Here is a 14,302-nt window from a genome sequence, read left to right on the forward strand (position 1 = left end):
GACAAATCACAAAACTGATGACGAAATCAGAAATGGTATTCACATGACCTCAGACACCTGAGCGGTACTTTAATTTGCTGTGTGTTGAACCCCTTTTTTGAGGTTGTTAAACACATAGGGGCTGATTTATCACAGGCCAAATGGTGCCTAATGCACCTGTTTCCGCTCAAGCCTTCAGGCTCGCCGGAAACAGGAGTTAAAGGGCCACTGTAAGTAAATATTTTCTATGCCTGTTACTAACTAACTACCCCAAATACGCTTTTTATCAATAGCATTTCATTAACATATCTCTACTGTATATCAGAAATCTTGTCTGCAAATTTAATTGTTTTCCAAACCCACTCCGTGGGTATCCTTTGCTCTGTACCAATCCGTTTACAATACCTAGGTTTCAAAATGGCGCTTTAAACACAAAGTTATTGGTTTAAGTATTTTGAACACTCAGTGCTGAAAATAGTGGGCAGGATAACGTGACATCATCGGCGAATAAAAGATATAACTTTTAGAATGTTATGAAACTTCGTTTTGGAGCAAATATAGGTCAGTAGGTTTTAATTAATGTTTATTAACTTTAATATGTTAGTTGTTTAGCTTAAAAATTATAACAGAAAGAAATCCTTTAAGAAGTAGCAGTTTCAAATCATACGTCTCCTCTGAGGTGTCGGACAGCAATCTGCCCAATCACAGGGGGAGGCATTGCACAAGCAGTTCATCAGCGATGTCTGGCCGACATGATCTGCTACAGTGGATCATATCCGCCAGACATTGATAAATCGGCCCCAAAAACTTGTGGTGTGGCAATTGTTAAAATGACATGCTACATTAGATAATGTCATTGTTTTCAGAATGATGACCCTTTTAAAATTGAATGATTTATATGAATCATGAAAGTTTAACTTTTACTTTCATGTTCCTTTAATAAACTCATGTGTTATTAGGTAGTTGCTGGGTCAGTACTATCTGTTGGCACCATATTGATGTTTTCTGTCTTCATGTCTATCTTTTCCTCTCCAAGTGGAGGCTGGGCAGTATGGCAGTAAAAAAAAAAAAAAATTGTATGTCACCTTGGGAACAGCTCATAGAGAAAGTCCAGCACTCACAAGCTCTCAGCTAAGATTCAAAGCAAAACTGGAAGAGTTAGTTACCACATCTGACCAAATGTGACAAGCCCAGGTACCACTTCAAGGTCTCTTCCAAAACCTGGGTCCCTAATACAGCCATACAGCCAAACAAATGCCAGCTATCAATCAAACAAACTGGGAAAGTGTCAGGGTTCACAATCTAATCACCCTAGACATATACAAAACACGTAAGGGGACTGCACTCTCAGACTGGACAGGGTACACATCCCATGACCCTGCAACATCTTCAGCCCCGGGTGCTAATAGCACTCTCAGGATGCTGTGCTGTCTCCAGAGTTACAGGCAGTTAACCCCAGACAAGTCTGGGTGCAAGGCCAATAGGTAAAATTACAAACTAAATTAATACAACACGGAGAGAAAGTCCAGCACTCGCTTACAAGCTCTCAGCTAAGATTAAAAGCAAAACTGGAAGAGTTAGTTACCACATCTGGCCAAATGGGACAAGCCCAGGTACCTTGTCAAGGTCTCTTCCAAATCCTGGGTCCCTAATATAGCCATACAAATGCCAGCTCTCAATCAGGGGATGTGTACCCAGTCCAGTCTGAGAGTGCAGTCCCCTTCTGTACCTTGGGCACAGCTGTCATGGGTTCTACACCTTGTTACTAGGTTATCAAGGATTTGATTACTGCTGCATTTGTGTTACTTGGCAATAAAAGGCTTTCATCACTGCTGTATATATTACTTGTAGTCAAGAGATTAAATGATTGTGTGTATGTTTCAGGTAACTCACTTTGTGAGTGTTACTGGCAACCAACACCATTTAATATTGTTGACATTACACATCATTCAATTACTGATATTAATATTAACATTTATATATTACAGTTTAATTCTTTAAAAACAATTGTCATCTAAAACCATATAGCCCTGTACATGTCATAGTTGCCTAAAAGTTAACTATTTAATTTCTGATTCTTCATCAGGTCACATTTCATTTTAGAATTTAACATAAAAGTTCAATGACATTTTCATATGAAAGATTTTTAAATTAAACAAACAAAAAATTTAAGTTTTCAATTATACAAAATTGTAAGAGAGTATTTCTCCAATTAATTGTATTTCAATGAGACAAGATTACATTTTATGTAACCAACAATCGACTGCAGAACTGCAATTATCAATAGGAAGTTATGAGCCCTCTTACCCAAGCCACTGAAAATGTGCAGCGAGAGATCTCACAAGTAATCTCTACATTTATACCTTTTTTTAGATGTTTGCCTATTTGGCATAATAGTGATGGAATTTGGTTTGGTGCATTGGGTGTCAGTTTTCATTTCTCCCAAGATACCTTTCCAATAGCAAATCCAAGAAGTAGTTATGAGTAGTCTGCTATGGTACTAGGTAAACTATTATAGTTTATGACAGCAGGGGGATCATAGCTATGGTTATTTTGATGAGAACACCCAACATCTGGGTTAATGTGTACAGCGGTGTAAGGACAGGTCAATTAGTATAATTTTATTTTTTTTCAAAATCTTTTTTATTAAGAATCCATAATACAGAATACAGAAAAAAAATGTGCAGTTATGCAACAATGACAGATGATGTACGTCTAACAAGCTTTGTAAAGAATACACATAAGTGAATACACATCTGTGATTAATAGTAACCAAATATAAAATAACATGCATCACAGATTCTCATTTTAACCTTTTATAAATTTATTTTTAACAATAACCCTAATGTCTCAATGCCTGTAACGGTATCTTTATTAGTTTGCCTAGACGATTGTTTAATATCTGTGTGATTCAATGTATGAATTGAACCAACAGTAACTATGATCTACAATGTAATTAGCCTCAGTCAATGTCAAAAGGGGATCTAGAGCTTTCTATTTTTAATATATCGTTCCCACGTGTGCTATGCTTCAATAAATTGCTCCCCATTGCCGGACAAGTAGGAACCGTACTCCTCCATTTCAATAATATCTGTAACCTTACTTTGCCAAAGTTTTATAGAAATCACTTCAGTTGATCGCCAATTTTGAGCTATCAGAACTTTTGCACTGTTTATCATAATTTTTAATAGAGGTCTAAAGTGGGTTTGGGGAAGTTTAATAGATTTATTTACTAGCCAGACTAGAGGATCTAAGGGGAGAAGAGCCTGGAAGATATATTCTATCTCATTGATAATATTACGCCACAGCGTGTTAATCTGAGAGCACCACCACCACATATGGCTCATATTACTTCCAACATGCCCACATCGCCAGCAGCGATTATTAGTCTTTGGGAACAATTTATGTAACCTCTTAGGGGTAAGGTACCAACCATGTAATATTTTGTAGTTTATTTCCTTAATGGATGAAGATGTAGAGACGGATTTGGTGTTGTGAAAAAATGTTAGTTGCAGTCTGAGGAGTAATTATTATCCCCAGTTCTCTCTCCCACATTTCAATAGAACGTGGCAGATTGCCCGGAGGTGATTGAGTAATAATGTTATAGATATGTGAGAGACTATGTTTAATTGGAGGAGTGGAAGCATATAGTTTTTCCAGATTTGTTAGCGAACGTGCCATGTTTGAATAATGTGGGTGGGTTGTGATATAATGGTGTATTCTCCTGTAGGAGAACCAGCTAACAGCCCAGTCATGACCCATATCGACCAGTCATTCTTGGGTGCATAACTTATCATTATCAGTGATTTGCATTGCTGAGACCTCCCTGTTCTCGTTGTGTGTCTATGTTTTTAGTTATTAATGATAGTGAGAATTCACTATTGTGGAGAAGTGATGTTAGCGGGCCTGGACATGAGGAGAGGTATGGATTCATTTTATTAGAGTCCCATTTTTTTAGTGTTTCCTGAGTAATAGGGTTATCTATCTGTCTATTCAACAATTGGAAATTTGGGTGCCAACAAACAGAAGGCAGGTTGATACTAGCGTTTAAATTTTCCTCCAGTAAAATCCATCTCTTATGGTCCTTGTGTATTCTCCAATCGAGAATTCTCTGAAGAATTATTGACGTACGATATGAATCAATATCAGGTACACCTAGGCCTCCCTGAGCTATTGAGCGTGTCATAGTAAGTTTGTTAACCCTGGGGGGGGGGCGTCTATTCCAAATGAAGGAACCAAATAGCCACTGCATCTGTAAGGTGTAAGTGTTGGGGAGTGGAATAGGGAGGGTTTTGCATAATGTATAACAAGCGCAGGAATGCATTCATTTTGATTGTATTAATCCTGCCTAGCCAGGACAGATGCTTCCTTGTCCAGGATGACAAGTCTCCCATAAGGGTATTTTTAATTGGGATATAATTTAATTTAAATAAAGAATCAGAATTATCCGCTAGCTGTATTCCCAGATATCTCAGGGATTCCCCACTCCAATTAAATGGGCATATTTTGGTTATTAGTGTTTCCGTTTTTCTTCTCCCAGGCAGCAGCTGTCTGCCTTTACTGTTTACATTGTCTGCTGGGTACACATGAATGACATGTTTACTAAGGGCTGATGCTATGTGAAAAATTTTCAAGAAAGCTGTTTTTTTTTTTTTTTTTTTTTTTTAGTGTGTTTGTTGTTTGATAACTTTTACCAATAAAGAAAAATATTGAAACCTAGAAACTAGACTTCTTTTGTATTTTATTATAGGTGGTTTATGGCCTGTATCCTTTTTTTTTTTTTTTTTTTTTTACTCAAAAATGTTTCTTTGGATAATTTTCCAGTTTAACATTACATGCAAACAAAAAATATTTGTGCCGTCTGTTCCTTAAATTTGTTTTATGTCTGCATTAGCTTACATCTCTTGTATTATCATTTTTAAACTAGACCAGTTCTTTTTTTTTTTCTCAGCTATGCCCCTTGGTGTCCAGCTTGTCAGCAAATCAAGTCTGAGTGGAAAAACTTTGGAAAACAAAGTTCTGCTCTCAATATTAATGTTGGAAAAGTAGATGTCACTGAAGAACCAGGTAATATATTTAATGCAAATATTTATATTACTTTGTGTTGTTTGTAAAGATTAGTGTGTGTGTATGTATATATATATATATATATATATATATATATATATATATATGTATGTGTGTGTGTATATATATATATATATATATATATATATATATATATATATATATATTCTAATAATAGAAATTATGATTTGGATGACAACTAAAACAGGGGTGCGTGAAACCTCATTTTGGATAGATTGAAGAGTCTCCTCTTTCAAATTACAGGTCTTTTTTGTCCCTGTCATGTGAAGTTTATTTTTAACCCTTTTCTATGGTCTTTCTATGGGGATTGCATGATCAATAGTGCGGTCTCGCCGACAGATATTTCTAGTACTCAGCAGGAATGAGGGAATGTTACCCTTTGAAAAAGCCGTGCTAGACGGTGAAACATGTTAGGGACTTGGTGAGGAGTCAATGGGAACTCCTATGTTTTAGCAACCACCCTACCTACTTTGTGCCATATATCACGTTAATAGTAATCTATGTATTTAGTGTGCTCTTATTATATTTATGGTATTGGGGAAAGATTCCAAAAGAGCCTGTATCCCATAAAGGGATCACCATGGACTATGGATCAGATCCTAGCATGAAGCCCTCAAAATTTCCAGATTTAATATATAGCTTTTAGATGCTGCTAAACATCATCTTGTTATCCTAGAAGAGTGAACTGTAAAAGAAACTTGACAACATAATAAAACATTCCATGTTTACGCTGTAAATGCTGAAAAATGTACCCTATTGTGCTACACGATCTGTTTGTCATATTTAACAATGCTTTCTATAGGCAGAAATACAGCTCTCGTTGATCTATTAAAGTGAAGGTCAGGTTACTAATAGTGTCCCATGGCATTGCATAGACATTTAAAAATTAACAAGGGTATAATTCATGAAATGTTTCGTATGTATATATTTTGTAGAATTTTTACCTGTTTAACACTACCATGATAAGCGCAGCTCTCCTGCCCACCATATTGTCAAAACGATTGACAGATGACGATTTGTAAAATAACGAATCCTTGTTTCCCCCCCGGGGCGTTCAGCCCCTTTGCATAAACGTCACAGCCCGGGGGAAAACAAGGATTGTTTTTTTTTTATGAATCGTCCTCTGTCAATCACTTTGACAAAATGGCGAACGGGAGAGCTGCGCTTATCGTCACAGCGGTAAATAGGTAAAAAATCTTCAATATATAAATATAAAACATTTCATGAATTAAACCCTAGTTAATTTTTAAACGTCTATGCAATGCCGTGGGGCACTATTAGTAAATTGACCTTCACTTTAATTATTCTTTACCTGTTTACATCTTATGAATAAACGGGATGAATGCAAAACATTTAATTAACACCTTGTAATTACAAGACATTCTCATTGTGTTGCTATTGAAACACATATCAGTGCAGTCCAAAAAAAAAATAAAAAAAAAAATAAAAATACAAATTGACAACATTTTTATTGCAATTATTTTTCATTAGCCAAACTACACCCACTATTTGCCTTATTTGGAGAAGCCAAACTGGGCTTTAGTCAACAGACAGCAAGGCTAGCCTCGTCATAAAGCTAGCCTGTCATAAAGTTAGTATAAAATGCATTGTTAAAGCCGATTAGTGAAAGATATGTAGCAGAGTTAGCCTTCAGAAATCAACAGGGTGCATTTCAGGTTTTGTGAATTAGAAAATTGCTCAATTTTCAGAGTTAAATTGCATGAAAATGGGGCAAAATAAATAATGAAAATATACTGCAACGTTGTTTCTAGTCACATTTAAAAAAAAAAAAAAGTTTTAGAAATACATTTTATTGAGGTTTGCTATACGGCATACAAATGGTAGTGAGTAAACAAGGTACAAGATATACATCCACTAAAATACAGATATAGCATTGAATTAGTTCAATGGAATACATTATGTAATCTCTCCTCAGTTCAAAAGAAAATAACATAATTCAAAAGAAAAAATGTTTAACAGCGAACTTTCTTGTAAAAACAGGCAATATTGTAATAAAAATTATTCAACTCCCATTGCAAATCAGGTTCATTGTCAAAATGTACAGACTTTCAGCTGTTTGCAATGAACAAATCAAACAAAAACAATTGAAATAGCTCAACACAACGAATACTTTGTGGTTTCCTCAAATTCAACTGAATATGCAACTTTTAATTAATTCTGCAGTTTCAAAATGATTCAACGCCTTCATGGCAAGAATTTTAGTACTTAGTAGAGCACCCTTTTTCTGTTATGATCTGCTGCAAATGAGATGCATGGTTAGACAGCAGCTTCTGGGAGCGTTCCTAAGAAATCTTAGCCCATTCCTCATGAGCAATGGCCTCCAGTTCAGGTGACTGTGATGGCCACTGTATAATCTTCCAGGACTTCTGCAACCAAGCCTTGGTGGAATGTGAGGTATGCTTGGGATCATTGTTCTGTTGGAAGGTCCAATGATGCCCAAGCTTCAGACAGCATGACTTTTTTTCTCCTAGGATTTCATGATACTTAAATGAATCCGTCTTGCGTTCCACACGCTGCAGGTTTCCAGTGACAGAGGATGCAAAGCAGCCCAAGAGCATCACTGAGACACCACCATGCTTAACTGTAGGCAGAGTGTTCTATTAAGCTTATGCTTCATTCTTCTTCCTCGAGACATACACGTGATCCATTGGGTTGAAAAGTTAGTTTTGTTTCATCGCTCCACAGAACAGAATCTTATAACTTCTGTGGCTTATTTATATTTTTTTATATTTTGAGCATATTGGAGCCGACTTTTCTTGCGCTTTTGGGTCAGTAGTGGTGTACGTCTTGGAGTTCTGGCATGGAAACCTTCTGTGTTTAGTACGCGCCTTACTATACAAACTGAAACCTCAGTGCCTGTTGCCACCAAGTCTTGCTGCAAGTCTTTTTTTAGTCACTTGAGGGTTTTTCTCAACCTGCCTTCTCAGAAATCTGGTTGCAGCTGTTGATAGCTTCCCTTTTCTGCCCTGTCCAGGTAGTGCAACCACAGTTCCTTTAACTTCGAACTTGTGAACTATCCTTCAACAGTGTCTCTAGGAAAATTCAGTGCGTTTGCTATCCTGTATCCTGTTCTTTGTTTGTGAAGGGCGATGATCTCTTCTCTTAACTTTTTTGGTCCATTTTTTTTTTTACTTGGCCATATTTCTAACATGCAGTCAAATGTGACACTAACAAACCCCTAGCCAATTCAGGTATTGCATGTGTTCTAGCTCACACACACCTGGTGCAACTAATGAAGCCCTTGATTAGTTGCATCAGGTGTGCTTGAGACAACACCTGTTTTGCATATTTGTGCTGTTGTGAGGGATTCTATTCAGGGGGCTGAATAATTTTGAGACTGCAGAATTAATTAATATTTGCATTTTCAGTTGAATTTGGGGAAACCACTTGAATCATTCATTGTGTTGAGCTATTTAAATCACTTTTGTTCATTGCAAACAGCTAAAAGTCTGATTTGCAATGGGGGTTGAATCATTTTTTATCACAACTGTACAGGGAGTGCAGAATTATTAGGCAAATTGTATTTTTGAGGATTAATTTTATTATTGAACAACAACCATGTTCTCAATGAACCTAAAAAACTCATTAATATCAAAGCTGAATAGTTTTGGAAGTAGTTTTTAGTTTGTTTTTAGTTATAGCTATTTTAGGGGGATATCTGTGTGTGCAGGTGACTATTACTGTGCATAATTATTAGGCAACTTAACAAAAAACAAATATATACCCATTTCAATTATTTATTTTTACCAGTGAAACCAATATAACATCTCAACATTCACAAATATACATTTCTGACATACAAAAACAAATCAGTGACCAATATAGCCACCTTTCTTTGCAAGGACACTCAAAAGCCTGCCATCCATGGATTCTGTCAGTGTTTTGTTCTGTTCACCATCAACATTGCGTGCAGCAGCAACCACAGCCTCCCAGACACTGTTCAGAGAGGTGTACTGTTTTCCCTCCTTGTAAATCTCACATTTGATGATGGACCACTGGTTCTCAATGGGGTTCAGATCAGGTGAACAAGGAGGCCATGTCATTAGATTTTCTTCTTTTATACCCTTTTTTGCCAGCCACGCTGTGGAGTACTTGGACGCGTGTGATGGAGCATTGTCCTGCATGAAAATCATGTTTTTCTTGAAGGATGCAGACTTCTTCCTGTACCACTGCTTGAAGAAGGTGTCTTCCAGAAACTGGCAGTAGGACTGGGAGTTGAGCTTGACTCCATCCTCAACCCGAAAAGGCCCCACAAGCTCATCTTTGATGATACCAGCCCAAACCAGTACTCCACCTCCACCTTGCTGGCATCTGAGTCGGACTGGAGCTCTCTGCCCTTTACCAATCCAGCCACGGGCCCATCCATCTGGCCCATCAAGACTCACTCTCATTTCATCAGTCCATAAAACCTTAGAAAAATCAGTCTTGAGATATTTCTTGGCCCAGTCTTGACGTTTCAGCTTGTGTGTCTTGTTCAGTGGTGGTTGTCTTTCAGCCTTTCTTACCTTGGCCATGTCTCTGAGTATTGCACACCTTGTGCTTTTGGGCACTCCAGTGATGTTGCAGCTCTGAAATATGGCCAAACTGGTGGCATCTTGGCAGCTGCACGCTTGACTTTTCTCAGTTCATGGGCAGTTATTTTGCGCCTTGGTTTTTCCACACGCTTCTTGCGACCCTGTTGACTATTTTGAATGAAACGATTGATTGTTCGATGATCACGCTTCAGAAGCTTTGCAATTTTAAGAGTGCTGCATCCCTCTGCTAGATATCTCACTATTTTTGACTTTTCTGAGCCTGTCAAGTCCTTCTTTTGACCCATTTTGCCAAAGGAAAGGAAGTTGCCTAATAATTATGCACACCTGATATAGGGTGTTGATGTCATTAGACCACACCCCTTCTCATTACAGAGATGCACATCACCTAATATGCTTAATTGGTAGTAGGCTTTGGAGCCTATACAGCTTGGAGTAAGACAACATGCATAAAGAGGATGATGTGGTCAAAATACTCATTTGCCTAATAATTCTGCACTCCCTGTATATGCCATTGACTGTAAAATATCTAAGTTGCTCAAATGGTCACTTTTGGACCTCTGCTTCCTGTGGAACTACTAGGAGGATAGGAAGTACCAAGTTATAGAGGAGACCTCTCTTGGATCTCCAATTTTAAACCTCATTTTAACACTTTAGAATATACTAATAACTGGTATACAAATATATTTGTAGTCAAAACATCAGTAATGAACAGTGTATAACATGTCTATCAAGCTTATATACTATATACCTGTATATATAAAATCGTACTAGCAATGAAATTATCTCAGGGCAATTTGCTGCTTGAGGATAATATTAACAGGAATAATGAAAGTTCTGATAGCAAGCAGCTACATAACCCAAAACCATATGTAAAGCAAAAACATGCAATGAATATGCCATTGACTTTTTTAGTTACTCCCTAGACCATTTTTGGATCTTCGCTTCTTTTGGGACTATTATGAGATTAGAAAGTACCATGTTATTGAAGAGACCTCACTTGGATCTCTAAATTTAAACCTCATTTGAATACTAACTGGTATATAAATACCTTTTTATATATTATAACTATTTTAGTCACAACATCAGTAAGGAACAGTGTACAATTTGGCCATCAAGCATGTATTCTATTTAGCTGTGTATATAAAAACATACTAGCAATGAGATTATCACAGGGCAATTTGCTTTATGAGGAAAACATTAACAGGAATAATCAGTTATCATAGGAAGCAGCTACATAACCAAAACATTATGGAAATCCGCAGTGAATTATGTAATAAAGTTTACAAGACATTAGTTATGATTGGAATCTCATGAGCCCATGATAGAGAAATATCTAGGATGCAAGTTAAAGGGACAGGAAACCCCAACATTTTCTTTCATGATTTAGATGGAGCATACAATTTTCTCTTGTAAGGTGTATCCAGTCCACGGATCATCCATTACTTGTGGGATATTCTCATTCCCAACAGGAAGTTGCAAGAGGACACCCACAGCAGAGCTGTCTATATAGCTCCTCCCCTAACTGCCATACCCAGTCATTCTCTTGCGACTCTCAACAAACATGGAGGTAGTAAGAGAGAAGTGGTGAAATGTAGCTGTTATTTTACTTCAATCAAAAGTTTATTATTTTTAAATGGTACCGGAGTTGTACTATTTTGTTCCAGGCAGAAAAATAGAAGAATCTGCCTGTGATTTCTATGATCTTAGCAGGTTGTAACTAAGATCCATTGCTGTTCTCACACATGACTGAAGAGAGAGATAACTTCAGCGGGGGAATGGCGTGCAGGTTATCCTGCTATGAGGTATGTGCAATTAAGATTTTTCTAGAAGATGTGAATGCTAGAAAATGCTGCTGATGCCAAATTTATGTAAGGTAAGCCTGAATACAGTGATTTAATAGCGACTGGTATCATGCTTATTTTCTGAGGTAATACTCTTTTATAGTTGCAATATAAAACGTTTGCTGGCATGTTTAAACGTTTTTATATATACTTTGGTGATAAAACTTTATTGGGGCCTAGTTTTTTTCCACATGGCTGGCTTAAATTTGCCTAGAAACAGTTTCCTGAGGCCCACAGCAAGGCTGTGGCAGTTGGTGTGACTGTTTAAAAAAAGTCTAGATCGTTTTTTTGATCCGGTTTTTGAACTAAGGGGTTAATCATCCATTTGCAAGTGGTTGCAATGCTCTGTTAGCCTATTATACACACTGTAAAAATTTCGTTTGATTTACTGCCTTTTTTCACTGTTTTTCAAATTCTGACAAAATTTGTTTCTCTTAAAGGCACAGTACCGTTTATTATATTTGCTTGTTAACTTGATTTAAAGTGTTTTCCAAGCTTGCTAGTCTCATTGCTAGTCTGTATAAACATGTCTGACATAGAGGAAACTCCTTGTTCATTATGTTTAAAAGCCATTGTGGAGCCCCCTCTTAGAATGTGTACCAAACGTACTGATTTCACTTTAAGCAATAAAGATCATATTCTGTCTTTAAAAAATGTATCACCAGAGGAATCTGACGAGGGGGAAGTTATGCCGACTAACTCTCCCCACGTGTCAAATCCTTTGACTCCCGCTCAAGGGACTCACGCTCAAATGGCGCCAAGTACATCTAGGGCGCCCATAGCGTTTACTTTACAAGACATGGCGGCAGTCATGGATAATACACTGTCAGCGGTATTAGCCAGACTACCTGAATTTAGAGGTAAGCGAGATAGCACTGGAGTTAGACGAAATACAGAGCATACTGACGCTTTAAGAGCTATGTCTGATAATGCCTCACAATATGCAGAAGCTGAAGAAGGAGAGCTTCTTTCTGTGGGTGATATTTCTGACTCAGGGAAGATGATGCAACCTAATTTCTCTGAGGCTGACTGCCTGGAGATTGAACGCTTGATTTTATCAAAGCGTGGTTTCTCAGAGTCAGTCATTGATACCTTAATTCAGGCACGAAAGCCTGTCACCAGGAAAATCTATCATAAGATATGGCGGAAATATCTTTATTGGTGTGAATCCAAGGGCTACTCATGGAGTAAAGTCAGGATTCCCAGGATATTATCTTTTCTCCAAGAAGGATTGGAGAAAGGATTGTCAGCTAGTTCCTTAAAGGGACAGATTTCTGCTCTGTCTATTCTTTTGCACAAGCGTCTGGCGGATGTCCCAGACGTTCAGGCATTTTGTCAGGCTTTAGTTAGAATCAAGCCTGTGTTTAAACCTGTTGCTCCACCATGGAGTTTAAATTTGGTTCTTAAAGTTCTTCATGGGGTTCTGTTTGAACCTCTTCATTCCATAGATATCAAACTTTTATCTTGGAAAGTTCTATTTTTGGTAGCTATTTCCTCGGCTCGTAGAGTTTCCGAGTTATCTGCCTTACAATGTGATTCTCCTTATCTGATCTTCCGTGCAGATAAGGTAGTTCTGCGTACCAAACCTGGATTTTTACCTAAGGTGGTATCTAATAAGAATATCAATCAAGAGATTGTTGTTCCGTCTTTGTGTCCTAATCCTTCTTCAAAGAAGGAACGTCTATTACACAATCTTGACGTGGTTCGTGCTTTAAAGTTTTACTTAAAAGCTACTAAAGATTTTCGTCAAACATCTGCTTTGTTTGTTGTCTACTCTGGACAGAGGAGAGGCCAAAAGGCTTCGGCAACTTCTCTTTCTTTTTGGCTAAGGAGTATAATACGCTTAGCTTATGAGACTGCTGGCCAGCAGCCTCCTGAGAGGATTACAGCTCATTCTTCTAGAGCTGTGGCTTCCACATGGGCCTTTAAAAATGAGGCTTCTGTTGAACAGATTTGCAAGGCGGCGATTTGGTCTTCGCTTCATACCTTTTCAAAATTCTATAAATTTGATACTTTTGCTTCTTCGGAGGCTATTTTTGGGAGAACGGTTTTACAGGCAGTGGTACCTGCCTTGTCCCTCCCTTCATCTGTGTACTTTAGCTTTGGTATTGGTATCCCACAAGTAATGGATGATCCGTGGACTGGATACACCTTACAAGAGAAAACATAATTTATGCTTACCTGATAAATTTATTTCTCTTGTGGTGTATCCAGTCCACGGCCCACCCTGTCATTTTAAGGCAGCTATTTTTTAACTTGAAACTACAGTCACCACTGCACCCTATGGTTTCTCCTTTCTCTTGCTTGTCTTCGGTCGAATGACTGGATATGGCAGTTAAAGGAGGAGCTATATAGACAGCTCTGCTGTGGGTGATCCTTTTGCAACTTCCTGTTGGGAAGGAGAATATCCCACAAGTAATGGATGATCCGTGGACTGTATACACCACAAGAGAAATAAATTTTATCAGGTAAGCATAAATTATGTTTTTATTATTTTTGTCATCATATGTACCTATGATCCTGATAGTATCAGATCATCTATTTTTTACATCAGTTAGTAGCAAACTTCTATCAGTACCCTTAGCTGTCTGGAATGCCCTTTTTAGGCATTTATTTGGGTAACCCCTTTCCCTAAATCTGTTTCTCAGTTCTTGCGCTTCAATTTCAAAGTCCTTCTCTGTACTACAGTTTCTCTTTGCCCTTAGATATTCTCCAGTAGGTATTCCCAACTTTTGACTTTTGGGATGATAGCTATCCCATTTCAAAATATTATTTGTGACTGTAGTTTTTCTGTATAGTACAGTGTTTAAAAAAATATTCTCTTCCTTCCTAATCAAT

The 14,302-nt window shown here is 37.6% G+C and overlaps 1 protein-coding gene across 1 annotated transcript in view; it reads left to right on the forward strand.

Moving 5' to 3' along the window:
- The window catches only part of TMX4 (thioredoxin related transmembrane protein 4), a 275,350-nt gene that overhangs the window by 16,104 nt on the left and 244,944 nt on the right, over positions 1-14,302 (forward strand). The window contains exon 2 of the mRNA XM_053712168.1: positions 4,931-5,046. Within this exon, the coding sequence (XP_053568143.1) occupies positions 4,931-5,046 (116 nt within the window). The remainder of the gene's footprint in view (positions 1-4,930; positions 5,047-14,302) is intronic.

Source organism: Bombina bombina, chromosome 4, assembly GCF_027579735.1.
Source record: "Bombina bombina isolate aBomBom1 chromosome 4, aBomBom1.pri, whole genome shotgun sequence".
NCBI classification, from domain to species: domain Eukaryota; kingdom Metazoa; phylum Chordata; class Amphibia; order Anura; family Bombinatoridae; genus Bombina; species Bombina bombina.